The 21,184-nt window shown below is 35.7% G+C and overlaps 1 protein-coding gene and 1 non-coding gene across 6 annotated transcripts in view; both read right to left on the minus strand.

Annotated features, from left to right (window-relative positions):
* The window catches only part of RPS6KA3 (ribosomal protein S6 kinase A3), a 110,301-nt gene that overhangs the window by 18,738 nt on the left and 70,379 nt on the right, over positions 1-21,184 (minus strand). For all 5 annotated transcript variants that reach the window (XM_057537881.1, XM_057537882.1, XM_057537883.1 and 2 more), the window contains 9 exons: positions 20,920-21,026; positions 16,711-16,748; positions 16,333-16,475; positions 16,074-16,144; positions 7,238-7,326; positions 6,977-7,041; positions 6,798-6,900; positions 4,321-4,445; positions 2,585-2,710 (listed from right to left, as the gene is read on the minus strand). In XM_057537881.1, the coding sequence (XP_057393864.1) occupies positions 2,585-2,710; positions 4,321-4,445; positions 6,798-6,900; positions 6,977-7,041; positions 7,238-7,326; positions 16,074-16,144; positions 16,333-16,475; positions 16,711-16,748; positions 20,920-21,026 (867 nt within the window). The remainder of the gene's footprint in view (positions 1-2,584; positions 2,711-4,320; positions 4,446-6,797; positions 6,901-6,976; positions 7,042-7,237; positions 7,327-16,073; positions 16,145-16,332; positions 16,476-16,710; positions 16,749-20,919; positions 21,027-21,184) is intronic.
* Positions 8,483-8,585, minus strand: LOC114236791 (U6 spliceosomal RNA). Its single transcript, XR_003622651.1, has one exon. It is a non-coding gene; the product is annotated as a U6 spliceosomal RNA (small nuclear RNA).

Consider the following 21,184-nt stretch of genomic DNA (forward strand, 5'->3'; position numbering starts at 1 on the left):
CCTCAGTTAACTTCTAACCCGTATCAATACAGATAATTAAGAGCAAGATGTATTTATAATACCACCATTAGCATTTGTTTATTGAATTTACTTTCTTTAATAAAATGCTTCAATGGAATATCCCATCAGTTGTAAGCTACTTATAACAATTAATAGTTAAGTAGAACAAATTTTATTTTTGAAGCTAGGCAGAAAGCTAAGCAGAATACCATACCTAGAATTCTACTTGGCTAGAATGAAGTTTAATTATTACAATAAAGCCCTTTAAAATACTAATTTAGCTTTCCAACTCTTTTATGTCAGCTGCTTCTTAAAAATACTTCTCTTAACGTTTTAATCTGTTAAAGTAACATTATATTTTTAAAAAGGCAACAAGGACTTCCCTGGTGGCACAGTGGTTAAGAATCCGCCTGCCAGTGCAGGGAACACGGGTTCGATCCCTGGTCCGGGAAGATCCCACGTGCCGCGGAGCAACTAAGCCCGTGCGCCACAACTACTGAGACTGCACGCCACAACTACTGAAGCCCTCATGCTCTAGGGCCAGTGTGCCGCAACTGCTGAAGCCCGCACGCCTAGAGCCCATGCTCCGCAACAAAAGAAGCCACCGCATTGAGAAGCCCACACACTGCAACGAAGAGTAGCCCCCGCTTGCTGCAACTAGAGAAAGCCTGTGCAGCAATGAAGACCCAATGCAGCCAAAAAAAAAAAAACTGGAAAAAAAAAAAGAAAGAAAAGGCAACAAGTTTTGCTTTCATTTCATCCAAAAGGTAGTCTGAAATAAATTTTGTGACCTTCATACTTTCAGTTTTAAAACAGCTTAGTAATTATGTATGCAATAAATACCCAAACGCTTTAGCATCCTAGGAAAGAGCTTGCAACTCTCAATATGAGCCAAATCTGCTATCTGAAATGGATTTAGTTGTGAAAACAGTTCTTTATTTGGAGAACAGGGAAGTCAAACATACAGGCGTCCACTGTGATCAACTGCAAATGGTAGTGTAGAATCAGGCAAATGGATGATTAAGAGGAAAGGTACATGGAATAGACATGCTGACTCAAGGGAGATGATTTGGGGCTAGTCTTTTGAAAACCAGAACACATTGGGAGGTTTTATTTTATTTTTTAAATTTATTATTTACTTATTTTTTGGCCGCACCACGTGGCTTGTGGGATCTTAGTTCCTGGACCAGGGATTGAACCCGTGCTCCCTGCAGTGGAAGCGCAGAGTCCTAACCACCGGACCACCAGGGAATTGGGGAGGTTTTATTTTTGGCAACATTCTCTCTGATCTGCTAATCTTGAGCCCAGCTTACATTATATCCATAACTCTGCTTGTGAATCTTAGATATGTAGTAATTTCAGTAGAATCAAGTGCTGGGATTGGTTTTAGGGATCTAATTTAAGTCACAAGAATCCACATATAGCTGGAAGATGTTCTCAAGGTTGTGGTATACTGCTCCTGGTTTCTATAATTTGAAGGGGGCCTCAGGACATTTCTGCTTTTTTCTGATGTGTTTATGGAGGCAAGATATGTTCTTAAATTGCCTACCAAGTACATTATTCACATTCTCTCCTTTCATGTGTGGAAGTTGAAAATTTCTATGTACCCCAGATTTCACTGAGTAGAAGAGCAAATTAAAATGTATTTCTATGGTTCATCCTTATAACTGACAGAATGCCTTACAGACACTGACGACTTTTTAAAACAATTACATCCAAGTTTAAAATAGCAGCAACAATTTTTGTGTGTGTCCTCCCAGATATTTGCTATGCATAAAGCACATTTATTTTTATTTTTACACAGTAAAATCATACTAGATCTAGATAAATGGACAGATCGGTGGAAGAACAGAAGTAATAATAATTAATGCCACTCTCCCCACTAACTAAACACGAGCTACCCATAGTTATAGACTAGTTCTAAGGCTCAGGTTAAGTTGAAAGCTTTAGACATTACTTGAATTGTTTGTGATGGGAGAGCAGAGGCATCCATCTCAAGAAGTGAAAAGGCAGAAACTTGAATATAGTATTTGTTCACTTATAACTAAAGGTTTGGACTCGAACTTTATCATAGAGGTATGTGCCTTGGTTTTTGGCTTAGAAAATCCTTACTGTCTTAGGATGCTTGACGAACTTAAAACAGCTAATGATAATATATTTTATGACAGTGGTTCTTATTCTTTTATTGGTTCACAGATCCTTTTAAATGTGAAGGACGGTATGAACATTTTTGCCATAAAAATGTAAACATACAAAATTTGGCATATAATTCCAAGGAACTCCCTGACATCTTGACCATAAACGGGGGACTTCTGAGAGTAAACGGGGTGCTATTAAAACCAGGTCAGGTGTAAAGTGGTATTGCCCTCCACAAACTGGATGTATGCTGCCTTACCTTTTGAGCTCATAGGAGGATCTATGGTTCCAGATTAAGATCCCTGAAGATCACTAGCCAGACATTTAAATTACCTTACCTTTTTATAACAAAAGGCACACTTACCAAAGAAGAGTGTAATTTTTAACTGGTACCAGCATGCATGAATAAGAACTGTTAGAGGTGCATTTTAAATCTAAAAACACTTACCTTCACTGCAAACTCCATGTTTGTGGCTTTATGTATACATCTCTTGCAAACGGAGTAGGAGCCAACCCCAATATCTTCTTTTACTTCATATCCATCAGTAAACTGAATACTATTCCTGTGTAACTGCTACAAACACAATTATAAATTGATGAAGAGCTCTGTAATGACTTTGGTACATTACATAATAGGTAAACATGTTACTCAGCATGCACTGTTGGCCTTAACTATAAATATAAATGAATTTAGTAAAAATAAAAATGAATCTTTCTGCATATATTCTTCTACAACTGTGCGTTTCTGAAGTGTCTATGATACAATGCACAGCAAGAAATATGCCTTTTTAAAAAGCTTATGTTAAAAAGAAAAAACTGAATATGTACAATAAGAAACACAGAGCTACGTGATAAGGGGCCGACAGCCTTGCCAGTGGTTATGCCCCATTCTACTCCCCAAATGGCTATAGGTCTTTGAAATACCTTTGCAAAGGGGGAGACATTTGAAACCTCTGGTATAGAAGAAAAGATTTAGGAGGATTCAGAATTAGAACATCTGGATTCTTCTCTCCAATGCACCACATAGAAATCATAAACATACATTCTATAGAATTCATCACATGCTTGTCATAGTAAAAGGGACAGACTATTTCAACATGAACTTTGTTCAAAAAGCAGTGCTTAAATTGGTTTTCTAGAAAGTGGAAAGATAACTGACTTGTGAAAAAAACTTTAGCGCAAAAGCAACTTAATCATCAAGCAAATTCAAGCACTAAGTATACCCTAAAAACAATTCAATGCTTCAAAAGATATATCTAGTTCCCTCTATGATTAAGAAGATGAATTAAATTTATCTTTCCATGATACTACGATGGGAAGACATAAATCTAATGGTTTGTACTATTTGTGTTCCTCTAATAGCATTTAACTTAGCAGTGCAGTCGCCTGCTACAAACACACACACTCAGAAACCTGCTTCTGTAGCTCCTTTTTCTCCCACTCTGATCAACAGATGGGATAAGGAGGGAGGTACCCTAAGGCAGTACCCATAACCATTTCTTCCTAATGACAATGGGGCTCCAAAAGAACAAGGACACAAAACTTGGAAAACTTAAAATTTAAGCTTATTTTTATTTCTTATATATTTCTATGGCAGAGGTTGGCAAACTATGGCCTGTGGGCCAAATCTGGTTCACTACCAGTTTTTTCTAAATAAAGTTTTATTGGCACACAGCCATGTTCATTCATTTACATACAATCTATGACTGCTTTTGTGCTACAACGGCAGAGTTGAGTAGTCGCAACAGAGATCCATATAGCCTACGAAGCCTCAAATATTTATTATCTGGTCCTTATAGAAGAAGTCTGCTGACCCCTGTTCTAAAGTATCAGTGAACTAGGAGACCTCAGCTCACCATAGCTGATCTAACAGAGACAGAGGATGAAACAAGTTAGGCCCAATAAACATTCTGAGGCACAGGAGACAAGAGAGACAACAAGATGGTGATATTTATCTCAACTCTCTTAGAATTCTACTTTCAAGTCAGATAGGTATCCAGGATTCTGGCGCATGCAACCTTTTCAAAGGTATATGAAAGGAGTTTCTAAGAGTAATGTCAATGATATAAAATGTATTTTAAGCTGCTCACTTAAGGTCAGCAGATCAAATCTAACATAATTATCCACACAATGAACTGTACCTTACAACATTTCAAATTTAAGATTACTTAGACATTCACTCACCTGAACAATTGAATGCACACCAACTGTCTGCATAGCTTGGCTCTCATCATCTGAGGTAATAGCAACAAAACTAAACCCCCGAAAAAGCTGATGTGCATTAGCACTAGGTGGAATGCCAGGTGAATCTGAAAAGAATAATAAATTACTAAGAAAGTAATTGCTTTGAAAGGTAATTAAGGGAAGAACTGTCTACATTATGACCGTTCTCACTTATTCTGGAATTCTACTTCTATGGTATCCAGTGTTTCCAGGATAACTAAGTAAGGCACTGTATCAGATCTGTCCTGATGGCTTATTGCCATCAAAACTCTAACATCCTAGTCCCTCAGAGCCCAGAAAATTGCTAATTCATTCGAAGAATATACTAAATTAATGAATTACTGGGTTAATATTATTCTAAATTAGCACTGTCCCAAAGAATCTCCTGCAGTGATGGAAATTTTCTTTATCTGTGCTGCCCAATACAGTAGCCCCTAGCCACATGTAGCTACTGAGAATTCGAGATGTGGTTAGTGTGACTGAGAAACAAAATTTTTAATTTTAATTAATTTAAATTTAAATAGCCACATATGGCTACTGCCTACCACATTGGACAGTGCAGCCCTAAATAATAACCTAACAATGCTATGGCTCCTGGTTAGGGGGAGATACAAGGTTGATCTGCAGATAATTTAGGAGAAAGGAATTTAGTCCAGTGGTCTCAATACATAATGTCAGAATCTAGAAATCAAAACTGAAGATAAAATTATTATACATATAAAAGATCAAATTTATATATGTAAATTATTATATATATATATATATACTAGGACAATCATGGTAGTGATTGTCCTTAAATCCATGGTAGTCCTTAAAATATGTTTTATGACATGACATGTATTGTTATTAAAATTATTTATGTGGAATCTAGTGGCATTAACAAAAACAGAAAAATACTTTCACAATATAGTTAATGCTCACTATAAAAAGAAATAATAAAAGTATAATAAATGTGTTATTCATAAATATAAACACATAATTAGGCATACTAATATTTATAAACATACTATAAAGGCTAAAGGCGAGCAAAAAACAGGTAAATCTACTTAAACATCAACTCCACATAAAGTTCTCTTTTAATATCAGCTTGATATTCTCAGCAATATATATTGTTTAGTGAATTCTACATCAATGTGACAGTATTATACTGAAGACTTCTGCTAAGAGAACCTATCTGGGCAGAATATAATATAGAACTGCTCTATTCTAGGGCTTCCCTGGTGGCGCAGTGGTTGAGAATCTGCCTGCTAATGCAGGGGACACGGGTTCGAGCCCTGGTCTGGGAAGATCCCACATGCCACGGAGCAGCTGGGCCCGTGAGCCACAATTGCTGAGCCTGCGCGTCTGGAGCCTGTGCCCCGCGACGGGAGGGGCCGCGAAAGAGAAAGGCCCGCGCACCGCGATGAAGAGCGGTCCCCGCACCGCGATGAAGAGTGGCCCCCGCTTGCCGCAACTGGAGAAAGCCCTCGCACGAACCGAAGACCCAACACAGCCAAAAATAAATAATAAAAAATAAATAAATAAATAAATAAGAAAATCCTTTAAAAAAAAAAAAAAAAAAAAGAACTGCTCTATTCTAAGATTTTTCCTCTATCAGGACAAATTGTATTGAGAAAGCAAAGTAAAACATTACCATATATCATCAGTTCTATGCATATCACTGTCTATACCTTTGATAAAATTCTGTTCATGTGTTAATCCAAATTTCTAAGGCTGCCTTATAAAAATAAACACCCATCAATGCTTAATATAGATCGTTAGACTTTTGGCTGTAAAGCTTTATAGCAAGGTTTGAATGATACACTCTATGGGAAATACACGCCAAGTACATTTTCTATTTATTTGCTTGTCAATGATAAACCTGGGATCTGATACACCTAAATGAGAGAATATTAGAGTGCAAAACACACCGTTATGTATAATACACACACTAATGAATGAAATACAACTTACCATTTCAAAGATCACTTCTCTATAATAGTCACTGTTTGTGCAATTTTAGGATAAAGCCTGATACAGGATATGAATCATTTTGAAGTTATCACACCTCATATAAAGTTTAAGTTATGTTTGGGATTTGAACTTTATAAGTACTTCCAGAATACCATATAAAATTAGAATTTTAAAGGGCACTATTTATGCTGTAGTATTTCATGTGAACATAGCTACAGGTAAATAAATGCACAACCAAATAATTTTTTCACACAAATTGTATCAAAGTTTAAGGCACAACATAATTTGCTAAAAGATTTAACAAGGACCTTAACTTCTATAAAATGCCATAAAGGATTTACTAATGATCTAGTTATTGCAGCAGGGGTAGTGTATGAAGGGAAGAAATGAGGACAGTATATAGAGTTATACTAGATAAGATTTTCTGACTGAACAAGAAAAAAATATATATTGTCTTATATTTGGTTTTCACGTTTTCTCCTTACCTTTGGGAGTTTTTGCAGTAAACTCAGGATCAAAATAGAAAGTATCTTCAGGCCTGCCAGTTGCAGGTTTAAAAGGTGGATGAATTTCTCTTCTATACAGTTTCTGGAGGAAAAAAAAGAGACTTAGACATGTGTTAATTATAAAAAAAATTTCAAGCAAGTTTTCATTCTATACTTACATTCCAGTCTATTGTTGAGAAAAATGAATGTCTTTTAATTTCTTCAACTCCATCTGGTCCTGCGCCTATCAAAAATTGGCTAGTTTTGATTAAATGGTAATTTTATTTCAAGGATAAATATATATATTGTTTATTCAGTCTTCACTTCTAACATTTGTCCTACTATTTCATAATCCCACAACAAACACAAATATCCATCTCCCCCCTAGAAAACAAACACCAACAAACACACAAAAGAAACAAATTAATTAAAAATTTTACCTAATCTGTTTGCAGGATTTCGTTTGAAAAGCATTCGTAAAAGACTCTGGGCTTCAGGACTCAAAAACTGTGGCATCCCAAGTTTGGCTCTAAATAATAAATCCATATAATATTTTATGTTTTGGAGGTATCTGTATTTTATTTTTAAAATAAACTTTTCATTTTAAGATAATTATAGATTCAAAATCAGAAATAATACAGAGAGAGCCTACGTACCCTTTACCCAGTTTCCCCCAGTGGTAGCATCTTACAAAACTATAGTGTGATATCACAACCAGGATACTGACATTGATACAATCCACTGATCTCATTCAGATATCTCCAATTTTCATTGCACTTATTTGTGTGTGTGTTTAGTTCTATGCCATCTTTTAAATTGAAGTATAGTTGATTTACAGTATTACATTAGTTTCAGGTGTACAGCATAGTGATTCAGTATTTTTGCAGATTATATTCCATTTTAGGTTATTATAAGACAACGGCCATAATTCCCTGTGTTATATTGTATATCCTTGTTGCTTATTGATTTTATACATAGTGGTTTGTATCTGTTAATCCCATGCCCCTAATTTGTCCCTCCCCCCCTTCCACCTCCCCTTTGGTAACCATTAGTTTGTCCTCTATATCTGTGAATGCTTCTGTTTTGCATATACATTCATTTGTATTATTCTTTGATTCCACATGTAAATGATATCATACAGTATTTGTCTTTCTCTGTCTCACTTATCTCACTTAGCAAAATGCCCTCAAGGTCCATCCACATTGCTGTAAATGGCAGAATTTCATTCTGTTTTATGGCTGAGTAATATTCCATTGTGTGTGTGTGTGTGTGTGTGTGTGTGTGTGTGCCAAATCTCCTTAATCCAATCATCTGTTAATGGGCACTTGGGTTGCTTCCATGTGCTGGCTATTGTAAATTGTGCTGCTATGAACACTGGGGTGCATATATCTTTCTGAATTAGTGTTTTCCCACCAACAGTGTACAAGGGTTCCCCTTTCTCCACATACTCTCCAACATGTGTGCTTTTTTTTTTTTTTTGGCCACACCGCGCAGCTTGCAGGATCTTAGTTCCCTGACCAGGGATTGAACCTGGGCCCTCGCAATGAAAGCACGGAGCCCTAACCACTGGACCGCCAGGGAATTCCCATCCAACATGTGTTATTTGTAGACTTTTTTTTTTTAACATCTTTATTGGAGTATAATTGCTTTACAACGTTGTGTTAGTTTCTGCTGTATAACAAAGTAAAAATATGGAATGCTTCACGAATTTGTGTGTCATCCTTGCGCAGGGGCCATGCTAATCTTCTCTGTATCATTCCAATTTTAGTACATGCGCTGCCAAAGCGACCACTATTTGTAGACTTTTTGATGATAGCCATCCTGACAGCTGTGAGGTGAAGTTCTATGCCATTTTATTACATTTCTAAGTTCCTGTATCCACCACCACAGTAAAGGTACTGAACAGTTCAACACCACCAGAATCCCTCAAGTGGCTCCTTTATAACCACACCCACCTCCCTCCCTCCCCAATTCCTAACCTCTGGTGACCACTAATCTATTCTCCATTTCTATAATTTTGTCATTTTAAGAATGCCATGTAAATGGAACCACACAGTATGTAACTTTTTTCACGCAGCATAATTCCCTTGAGATTCATCCAAGTTGTTGTATTAATAGTTCATTCCATTTATTTATTTATCTATCTATCTATAATATCTATATTATTTATTTGGTTGCACCAGGTCTTAATTGCAGCACGTGGGCTCCTTAGTTGCTGCTCCAGGGCTCCTTAGTTGCAGCAGGTGGGGTCCTTAGTTGTGGCTCACGGGCTCCTTAGTTGTGGCTCGCCGGCTCCTTAGTTGCAGCACATGAACTCTTAGTTGCGGCGTGCATGTGAGATCTAGTTGCCTGACCAGGGACTGAACCCGGGCCCCCTGCATTGGGAGCGTGGAGTCCTATCCACTGCACCACCAGGGAAGTCCCAATAGTTCATTCATGTTTATTGCTAAGTAGTATTCCATGACAAGGATATTCCACAGATTATCTATTTATCTGTTGAGGGACATTTGGATTGTGTCCAGTTTAGGGCTATTACGAATAAAACTGCTACGAACATTTGGGTCTAGGTTTTTGTGTGAACACAGAATGTTAGCCCCAAATCTTCTAATGAACTTTTTCATTTTTCAGAATTTTGTGAAAAGCACTACTGTAAAAGTAAGATCATCTGAGTCTTAGTTCTGGGTCTGTTACTAAGAACTTTGTGACCTTGGGAAAGCCAATCCCCTTGAGCCTGTTACCAGTTCTTCATGAGCAAGGGGATTGGATGTTAGATTAATGGCTGCCAAACTGTAGACTTGGAACCCTTTCTCAACAGGAATTTAAGAAATCCAACATTTAAAACATTTAAAAGAACATGTGCTTCATACACCTATTTTTTTCCTCCCGTTCCCTTTAATAGCCCTGCAGGGAAGAGGAGCTGGTGGGAAAGGGGTCTGTGGAACATCTAAGATGTCTGTGGCACACAGTCTGAAAACCACTGGCCTGGATGAGCTTGAAGGTCTGTTTCAGCTCTAATATATAATTTTACTCTTTTTCTCAACCTACAAATTAAGGAAACCAATGATCCTGTAAGTATGAAAATAATAACAGAGCTGGAGAAAATGGCTAGCAGAGAAATTTCTATTTCAGAAATAGATCCATTTATTATTCAGTGAGTTGTTATTGAAGCTACTATGTGCTAGACACTGCTTAGCGCTGAGGATACAGAGATAAAGACAGCCCCCCCACAATCAGTGGGGAAGACAGATATAGATAACGCTAGTACATTAAGAGACAAATTCAGAAGGACACATGTAAAGAGTGCTAAGGGAACAGTAGGGGATATCTATTTTAACATGGGAGATTGTAAAAGGCCTTAAATGCAATTTAAAGGTTGAGAATCTATTCGTTTGGCCAGTGTCCCCCAATATTTTACTAAATAATATTAATTTCTCTAGACACTTAGCAACAACAAAAAAATGTTTCATGATCCAGTGAGTTTGCCGAATGCTATCTATTATACCCCTTGTTAGAGACATAAAATAAAATACATTGCATATAAAAGGCTGATAAATTTAGAGTAATGAAATCAGTATTTTTCTAAACATTTGTTTTTAGCACCTCTTCTTCAGAGAATACCTATTAACCTCTTATAGAATTAGCGTTCTGTTAAACAACAGAAACGAAGTGAAACACTGCCGTATTTGGTAACAGGAATATAGCAGAGGTCTTTAAACAGTGGACTAACGGACCAGATTTATTTTCAAGAAGGGAACTCCAAGGGAAGTATAGAATGATCTGGAGTGGGAAGCAGTGGTAGGCAATGGGCAATCTGCTTAGAAGCTTGGCCCTATAGTATGGGTAGGAGATCTGAGAACTGTAAGCAGTGCAATGCAGAGGAAAGGCCAGGACAGTGAAATATTTTTGAGAGTGAATCTGGTGAATACCTTTGTATGCAAGAGAGGAAGAAATCAAGAATGATTTCTAGGTTTCTGGCTTAGGAAATAGGGTACATGGAAATGCTGCTAATTGGGAATACAAGAAGAGGAAACAGAACAGCGAACAAAGATAAATTTAGTTTAAAATGTTAAGTCATGCATGTCATATGTTTTGGGAGAAACATGCAGGTGAGTAAATGGAAATAAAGGTCTGGTGCCTGGTAAATTAAGGTAAGAAAGAGTGATTTGGGAGTAATTAAAATGTTCAATAGTTATTGGAAAGACTGATGTCAGTCAGGAAAATGAGTCCAGGTGGGGAGAAAAGCATATCAGAGATGGAACACTGGGTAACAAGAACATTTAAAAGGTGGTCAGAAAAAGAACAATTTGGGCATTAAAAATAATGAATGCAATTGGCTGAATCACACTGATTATTAAATCCCATTACTTCGTTATAGTGAAAAAGGAAAAAGAAAAAGTCAAAACTAACATAAAAACCCGACTCATTGGACATCACCCCCACTGGGGCTCATCTTGTTTGAGCCTTATTTCAAGGTAACTAAATAGCCCTAGTTGATGAGGAAAAGTTCATTGTTTTGGAAAATACCAGCTAATAAGTGAAGGAATAACAGTAATAGAAAATACACAATTTAAAATCCTTAATAAAAGAACTGTTTCAAGTAATGATTATCAGTGGATGAAACTATTAGATGAAAGCCTGACAGGGAACTTTACAATGGAGGGATCAGCTGTAACCATGGGAATTCATCACTTAAAGTGGGGCAACATGGTGCTGTAAGCCTCCTGATGTGAGGCAATAGGGTGCAAAAGCACGAGCTATGAAATAATATTGCCAAAAAAGTTTAACCAAAAACGGGATAAAGTAACAAGTGAAAAAATATCACAAGGAGAATAAAAAAACTTCACACTCCTGGGAAAAGACTAATTATTACATAACCATGGTAACAAGAGAGGCGCCAGAACCATTCAATTGATCAAAGACAACTTGCCTAGGTGAACAGAGTTTGTTTTTTGTTCTTGCAAACCAACGAATCAGTAACTGCTCTTCATCTGTGAAAATTAGCCAAATAAGAATGAACTGACGCCAATAACCACACCTGAGTGCCAAGAGTCCCACCCAAGTAACCACACTTACAGATGATGTCAATTCATTTTAGGCCCTGAAAACCTGCCAATTCTTGAACTCCACCCTTCCCCAAAACCCTATATAAGAACAGTGGTCTACTCTGCTTGGAGAGATTCTACTGGACCAGCACCGCTTTCCCTACTATAGTAAGCAATACAATCACCTTTATGCTTTTTGTTTCAGATATTAAGAAGTGGTCTCATCTTTTAACAAGATAAATTCAGAAAGTGAAATTCTATAAAAGTGACATCGTTTCTACAAGTAAATGGCAGGGGAACAACAGGGATACACTGTTCTAGATGAACAGAAGCTGAAGAAATACAACCAAAGGATATGTGCAGACTTGATTTGGGATACAGTTTTGGAGAAAACCTGAAAAATCTGGTTAAGGATTGGTATTAGATGACTATTACCAGTTTACATAAGAAAATATCCATACTTTTTAGCAAGGCAAACTGCAGTAGGTGAGAAATGACATGTCTGGAATGCTTAAACTATTTCAGTAAAGAAGAAAAAAAGAAAGGAGGAATAGACAAAGCAAATGTGGCAAAATCTTGATGACTGTTGAATGTGGGTGATTGGTATACGTATGTTCACTGTATTATTCTATTTTTGCGAATTTACCCTTGAAATTTTTCATAATTAAAAAGAGAAAAGCAGGCAGAGAAGGAATGGTCAAGCAAAAGAGATCAAAAGAGGAATGGTTAGAGAGGTGGGAGAAGCAGATGAAAGTAGGAAAAACGAAGGGGGGAGGGGGTGGCCAGCAGTGTCAAATACTCCTCAGAGAGACCCTCCTTAACTGTCTCATCTAAAATGATTCCTGCCCCTGCCCCTTCCCTCACACTTCAAGAGTACCCTGGTTTATTATCCCCACCGCTCCTATTACTACGGGAAATTATTATATTTATTTGTTTAAATATTAATTCCTTGTCTCCCCCACTAGAATGCAAGCTCAGTGACACCACAGAAGATCTTGTCAGTCTTGTTCACATTGCATCCTAAGTACATACAGAAAGACCTCAATCATCTGTTGAATGAATTGCGTGAACAAATCATACAAACAGTCACCTTTCTAACAATCTGCCACTAGTTTAAGCAACCAGGAAATTACTGATGACCATAGTGAGAGAGGTTTCAATGGAGCGGTAGAAATGAACGACAAACAGGCTATGGGATAAAAGCAGCCAAAAAAAAGTAACAGAAAGCACAGACCACTCTTTAAAGAGGCTTTGTGTTGAAAGAATGCAGGAAGATGCTGCAGGAACTTGAAAGAAGGGCCAAGTCAAAGAAATGGTTTGTTTTTCTCAACACTAAAGTGTGTGTATTAGCTGAAAGGAAGGGGCCAGAGTAGATGGAATGATGAAGGTTCAGTGAACATTCATTTGTATAGCAAATATTTTTCAATGTTTTTTATTGTGAAGCATAACATAAAGTGCAAAAAACAAAACCAAACCTCCCAAACCCAAAACCAAAGTACACAGCTCCATGATTGACCACAAAGTGAACAGTCATCTGGCCAAGAAATATAACATTGCCAGAACCCCTCATCCAATGTAACTACTTTCCTTATTTTGCCGCAGGCTTCTGCCATCTAAATAGGGACCCTAAAAACTAAGCTTTAGTTTGTCTGCTTTTAAAACTTTATAAATAGGATCATCTATGTAGTATTCATTCTTTTGTGTCTGAATTGCTTTTGCTCAACAATCTTGTGAGATTTACCCCAGTCATTGTATGTAACTGTGGTTTGTTCATTTTCTTTCCTGTATAGCACACTACACCCACGGGCAAAAGGCTTCAGCCTATTTTTGTATGGCTTTTGAGCTACAAACAGTTTTTACATTTTAAAAGTGTTAGAAGCAAATAATAAACAATACAAATATGTGACAGAGACTGTGTGTGGCCTACAAAATCTAAAATATTTATAGTCAACCCCTGCTGTATTCCACTGTATGAATATACCACAATTTATTAGTCCATTCTTCTGTTAACAATCTAGTTTCTACCTTTTGGCTACTATAAGTAATGCTGCTATAAATATCTGGGCACTTGTTTCTTGATGTGCAAGTACCTTGATGCATAAAAACTGGGTGCATGCCTAGGAATAGGATTACTGGATGAGGTTATACATGTATTTGACTTTAGAAGAAATGCCAAAAACTGCTTTCCAAAGTGGTTATACGAGTATTTACATTCCTTCCAGCTATGTATGAAAGTTGCCACTGCTCCACAGCCCGTCAGCACTTTGTATTGTCAGTCTTTGTACCCTTAGCTACTCTGGTGGGTATGTAGTTGTAGCTCGCTGTGGTTTTAATTTGCATTTTCTGATTAATGAGGGCAAGCATCTTTTAATAAGCTTATTGGCCATAGGATATCCTCTTTTGTGAAGTCCCTACGTCTCCTCATGTTTCTACTGGGCTGTCTTTTTCTTATTGATTGACTGGAGTCCTTGACATATTCTGGAAACAAGTCCTTTGCTGGTTATATGTTATAAATTTCTTCTCTTTTTCAATGGAATATTTTGATGAGAAGTTATTAATTTTAATGTAGTAATAATTTATCAATCTTTTCCTTTATGGCTCATGCTTTTTGTGTTGAAAGACTACTTTTTCTACACCAAGTTCATGAAGATTCTTCCTATACTCTCTTCTAGAATCTTTCTTCCCTTTTCCCATATATATGTAAAACAAAAAATATGTATATATATATTTGTAATATACTTGGAAATGATTTGTGTATGGTGTGAGGTAGGAGTTGTTTTATCTTTTTCTGTATGAATACCATTTTTTCCAGCATGATTTATTAAAAAAGGCTGCTATTTCCCTACTGCTCTGCAATTTCCAATGGTTGTAAACCGAGTGTCCATATATGTATAGGTCTGCTACTGTCCTCTCTAGTCCATTGCACAAGTCTATTTTCTATACTTGTTTTAATGCCATATTGTCCTAATTATAGTTATAGCAAGGTTTGATACTTGGTAAAGCAAGTCCTCCTATCTTGATATTCTTTAAGAGTGTTTTAGCTATTCTTGGTCCTTTGTATTATCATATAAGAATCAGTTTATTAAGTTCCACACAAAAAAATTGTTAGGATTTAAATATGATTTGCATTGAAACTAGTTATGCTGTCCGATATGGTAGCCACTAGCCACATACAGCCACTGAGCACTTGAAATGTGGCTAGCCCAAACTGTAAGTGTAAAACCTGCAGTGAGTTTCAAATAAAATGTATCATATCTCGATCATTTTTTAATGCTGATCACATGTTGAAGTGATAATATCTTGGATATACTGGGTTAAATAAAATATATTACAATTAATTTTAGCTGTTTCTTTTTACTTTTTTAATGTTGCTACTAGAAAATTTAAAATTATGTATGGGGTTCACATATTTTTTTATTAGATAACACACATCCTTTATAACACTTGGGTCTGTCATAATGTGAATATGGTACAACCTTCCAAGTTACTTCGGTCTTTTAAAATTTCCTAACATTTTCTAAGTTCTCTGCATAGAGTTCTTGCATAACTTCTGCTAGATTTATCCCTAGGTTTGATTTTTTTTATACTATTGTAAACAGTATCTTTAAAAAAATTCCATTTTCTGTTGCTAGTATACAGACACGAAATAGATTTTATTTACTGACCCTTTATCCAGCAACTTTGCCAAGCTCTCATTAATTCCAATAATTTATATGAAGATCTGGATTTTCTACGGACACAATCATGTTAACTAAATAATGACAATTTTTTTTGGCCGTGCCGTGGGGCTTGCGGGATCTTAGTTCCCTCACCAAGGATCGAACCCAGGCCCCTGGCAGTGGGAGCGTGGAGTCCTAACCACTGGACCACCAGAGAATTCCCAATAATGGCAATTTTATTTCTTCTTTTTAAACCTTAAACTGCACTTCTTTTGGATGCCTTACTGTACTTGCTAGTACCTTCAGGACAATGTAAACAGAAGTAGAATAATGGGCATCTTTTTCATATTCCAAATCTCAAAGGTAAAGCTTTCAATAGTAACATGAAGATAATTACGAGTATTCTAGATCTATGGGGTTTGCTCGTATTTAAACCACATAATATTGATGTCATAATATCAATGAATTTCTTAGTTATTTCTTATACTATAGCTAACACTCTAAAAATCTCATTTTTTAGTTTGAAGCATTTATTTTTAAATCTCATCAAAACACACCCACTAGGGAGTACTTACTTAAGAATCATAGTCATTGTTTCTTTTCGATCTTTTCCCTGGAAAGGTAGTGTACCAGTGAGCATCTCAAACTATAAAAAGGCAAAATAATCAGAGGTATTAGTCAGTAGGTATAAAATCTCAAGGCTAGAAGATAAAAAGCATCATCTTAATTACAACCACATCTTCTAAAATTGCTATATAATAAAACAAGTGATTTATATTTCTACTATATTCACTAGTGAACTTCAAAAAAAAAAAAAAACACCCCAAACCTTACCATTAACACACCGAAAGACCACCAGTCCGCACTCTGAGTATGACCTCGACGATTAACTACTTCTGGAGCCATGTATTCCACAGTTCCACAAAAAGAATACGCTTTCTTTTCATGGTCAATAGACTCTTTACTTAGGCCAAAATCTGCCAAAATAAATATCAAGTTCATAAATATCCTACGATAATTTGCACACGTGAAGTTTAAACTTTCAGTTCCAAAGTTTACATTAATAGTTCCAATATTTACATTAATTATTTAAAAATTCTAATTCAAGTTTTTAACACAATGTATTACTTAATATTTATACCATGATCAACCTTAAAGGAAATTAATTATATAGAGTAGGAGAGACTATTTTAACAAAATGAGGATTTTTACCTGTTAACTTGATGTGACCTTCTTCATCAAGAAGTATGCTGAAAGAAAACAAAGTTAGAAAATCTTTTCAAACCATTAAAGAGAGATTTTTTGAAGCTAAAACTGAAATTACTTTGTTAAGTATCAGATCATCACATTCATTCCAAAATATTGCTTTAGACTCTGAATAAAAAGGCGAAGGTAAAGGAGGAGAAAAATTATTTTTTTGGACACACAAATATAATGAATCCCAAAGGCAAAGCCTTATAACTTGTATTAATGAGCCAGGGACACTTGAACACTATGAGGAAAGGAACCAAAACCTATATTCTAAGTTGCTCTTAGTGCCTTTCTGCAGAGGTGGCCTAACTAAACTCCCTAGTGCTTGCACAATAGACAGAGGTCTGGATAGTTAAGTCAAAAGTGTTAGAGCTGTCATTTTAAAGGCATCTGACTCAATCATTCTTTACTAGCTTTTTTTCTTTTTCTTTTCTTTTTTCTTTTTGGCTGTGCTGCGCAGCTTGCGGGATCTTAGTTCCCCAACCAGGGACTGAACCCAGACCCCGGCAGTGAAAGCGACGAGTCCTAACCACTGGACCGCCAGGGAATTCCCTCCTAGCTTTTTTTCTGACACAACTTACACAATCCTCTTCTCCTCAACACACCTTCCTCATACTCCTTGTTCTTCTTTGACCCATCACTACATTGTATATATTATCCAGTGTTTTCTCTCTTTTTCAGTAAACTGAGAGCTCCTTGAGACTTTGACCTTATACATCTTGTAGCTCACTGTTTGGCAGAGCACAGATAAATAAGAAATGTATATTGCATGAATGGGGCCAGTCTACAAAGGGCCGATAGAGCATTCCAAAGAGTTTGTATTTCTTCTTAAGGGCAATGAAGATCATAAAAGGTTTACATGCATGGAAGGTAAAGATAATCAGATCTGCAATTTTAGAAAACAATTTAGAAGGAAAAATAAAGAATATTTAGTGTGCTCTTAGGTATGAGTTATGATAAAGAACAACAACTGGAGAAGACACTCAAGTTTCTGGCTTTAGCAGATACTTGAGTGGAGAGTAAGGTCGTTAATTAAGGAGCTATAGAAAGGGGTAAGTACTAAGCTGTTAAGCCAGTTACTGCATTTCTGGATGGGTATTTTAGTATACTGACTTGAAAGGTCAAGTAATAAGGTCAACTATTTCACTCATATTCAAAACTATTCCATAGTATAGGCATTTCCTTACTTTTAAAACATTTAATTACTTTTATTTCCTTACTTTTAATTCTTTTAACTAAAAAAATGTGCAAGCCAAATTTTGTTATAATAAAATTTTACTATGTCAAAAATACTACCAACCTTCCTATATCATCAGTTCAACTATGATTACAATAATGTTTACCAGTGAGGGTAATTCAGTAGGGACACAGTGTTCAAGTCTCTTTCAGTACAAGGGACTTGTTATGAAAAAAATACTGATATTGATTATGCTTGACTAGAAAGCAGACCAACACCTTTAGGGACTATAAAGGGAATTGTTAGGTATGGTGGGAATCATCCTCCCTTCTGTCTAATCAATACCTGGAAGACAGTTCTAAAAACAAAACAAAACAAACCTCAAATCATTCTTGGTAATTTTGAAAAAATTAAAAAAGAAAACATGGCTAAAAGGGCATTACTTATACTTCCGATAGCAAGTGCATTCTAAGATAACCATGCCCGTCCTTTATCTTTGAAAGAAAAAGTCAACTGTAGTACTCTCAATAAGCAAAGTTCCCTTTCAATTATTAATAATTATTTTTAGCCATATTTATTATAACAGAGTTCTAGTTTAAAAGAATCTGGAAAACCCCTTATAGTGCATAAAACAATTGGTCTAAAAATTTAAATTTCTCCTAAGCTCTACATGATGATATCACTTGGATCATTTAACAATTAAATGTTGTTTCAGTTTAATAGTGTAGTCTAGACATTTACGTGAAAAATCTCACTATAAGCAATCTTACCCACATTAGATCTTATTTGATCTTTGAGACAGGATCCATGCTTTATATATAATTTTATAACCAACATTAATACAATGGTCTACAATAAATACATTCAATTAAATGATATAAAACACAAACACATTTTTATTATGAATGTTTAATCTTATGTTCACAGTAATATTTTTCTTCTAAAGACTATATGCTTGAATATTCATTCTCACCAGGAATTATATTTTATGTTGTGATAGTTAGAAATTGGGAAAATGATGAGAAAAACTCAGTCATTATCTGGGGAATAAAATCAGAACCATATGAAACTTATCCGAAAACAAAATACCTGAAAAACAAATGTAAAATATGAAAGTATAACAATTTCTAAATGACCACTTAACAGGATTCCAAAGGAGTATTTCCTTTGTTTCCTATTGTAATATATAATTTAAATTTTGCATGTAACATTTTAATGTAAGTAATATCCAAATTCTTGATAAAGATGATAGTTACACAACTCTGTGAATATACTAAAAACCATCGACTTGTATACTTTATTTTTAATAGCTGGATATTTAATATATAATATAGGTCCAAAGATCAGGACACAAAAATTTATGTACAGTATTTATTTAATAAAGTTTAAAACAAATGAAACCTATATTGTTTAAGAATGCATACTTAGGTGGTAGAACTATTTTTTTTAATTAAAAAAAATTTTTTTTAGTATAATTAAAGGTTACTTTGCATTTACAGTTCTTCCCAAATATTGGCTATATTCCCCGTGTTGTACAATACATCCTTGAGCTTATCTTACATCCAATACTTTGTACCTTACCGCTTCCCCACCTCTATATTCCCGCCCCACCCCCCAGCAGCCACTAATTGTTCTTTTTTATGGCTGAGAAATATTCCTTTGTATATCTATAACACATCTTTATCCATTCATCTGTTGGTGGACAGCTGGGTTGCTTTCATATCTTGGCAACTGTAAATAATGCTGCTATGAACATTGGGGTATGTGGACTATATCTCAAAAAAGCTATTTTTAAAAATTCTTGATAGAACAAGGCTCTTGTTTATATCCTTAAAAAAGGAGAAAAGAAAACCTTTCTTTCTCAAAGTGGTAGATAGTAAACACCAACAAATTAAAACACAGAAGTGTGTACAATTTAAATAATATTAGCTTCTTGATAACCACTACTATAAAAGTAAAGGGAAATTTGCTTAACTCTCATTAAAAATTTGAAATCATGTGGAGAAGAACATTGTCAATAAATGGTATTTGGAGGAAACAATTAGCTCCATGCCATCCCTCACACCAAGAAATTTCTAGATGGAGTTAAAAGTAAAAAAAAAGAAACCATAAAATTAGAAGAAAAAAATCTTATGAGAATTGAAAAAAAGTCACAGAAGAAATCACAAAAGAAAAGATTGGTAGATCTGAGAAAAAAATACTTGTGTAGGTTAAAATAACACGAAATTAAAAGACAGGGTGGCGCAGTGGTTAAGAATCCGCCTGCCAACGCAGGGGACATGGGTTCGATCCCTGGTCCAGGAAGATCCCACAGGCCGCGAAGCAACTAAGTCTGTGTGCCACAACTACTGAGCCTGCACTGTAGAGCCTGTGAGCCACAACTACTGAGCCCGAGTGCCACAACTACTGAAGCCCACACGCCTAAAGCCCGTGCTCCACAACAAAGACAAGCCACTGCAATGAGAAGCCCGCACACCGCAACGAAGAGTAGCCCCCACTTGCCACAACTAGGGAAAGCCTGCGTGCAGCAACAAAGACCCAACACAGTGATACATACATACATAAAAAAATAAATAATAAAATTAAAAGATAAACTAGAAAAGTGTATTTGCAGCATATGTCAAACGGTTAAATTTTTAATTTGTATAGAAAGGTCTCTTACAAATCAATGGGAAAAAAACAACACTCCAAAAGAAAAATGAGCAAAGGCCATGAACAGAAAAATCACACAAAAATACAACTGCCAATAAATCTATGACCATAGATTTCCTCTTCATTAAAAATCAAAGAATGCAAATGAAAACAAGGTAACGTTAACAGATATTTTGATTAAAAGATATTTAAAAGTATGAGAACATAAAGGGTTAGCAGAAATGTGAAGCATAGGCATTCTAATCCAATGTTTGTGGTAGTTCTATGAAATAATATTATTTTGTATTACCCCCTAAATAATTATATTATACTGTATTCAACTTAGCAGCATGATTCCTTACTTTTCTGGTTTTAAGTCTCTATAGATTATTCCCAGGCTATGTAGATGGTCTAAAGCAAGCGCAAGTTCAGCCAAGTAGAATTTGACATCTTCTTCTGTGAACATGACCTAAAATAAAATAATAATTTTTCTGTCTTTATTTTCTTTTTGCATTTGTTATTTTTATTTAAAGTTCCATCCTACAGTTTAAATATCAAAAAACTATAAATATGCTAATTACACAATTCACTTATGAAAGAAATTTGCAAAAATGACTGAATCAGTCA

This window comes from Balaenoptera acutorostrata, chromosome X, assembly GCF_949987535.1.
Source record: "Balaenoptera acutorostrata chromosome X, mBalAcu1.1, whole genome shotgun sequence".
Lineage (NCBI taxonomy): Eukaryota > Metazoa > Chordata > Mammalia > Artiodactyla > Balaenopteridae > Balaenoptera > Balaenoptera acutorostrata.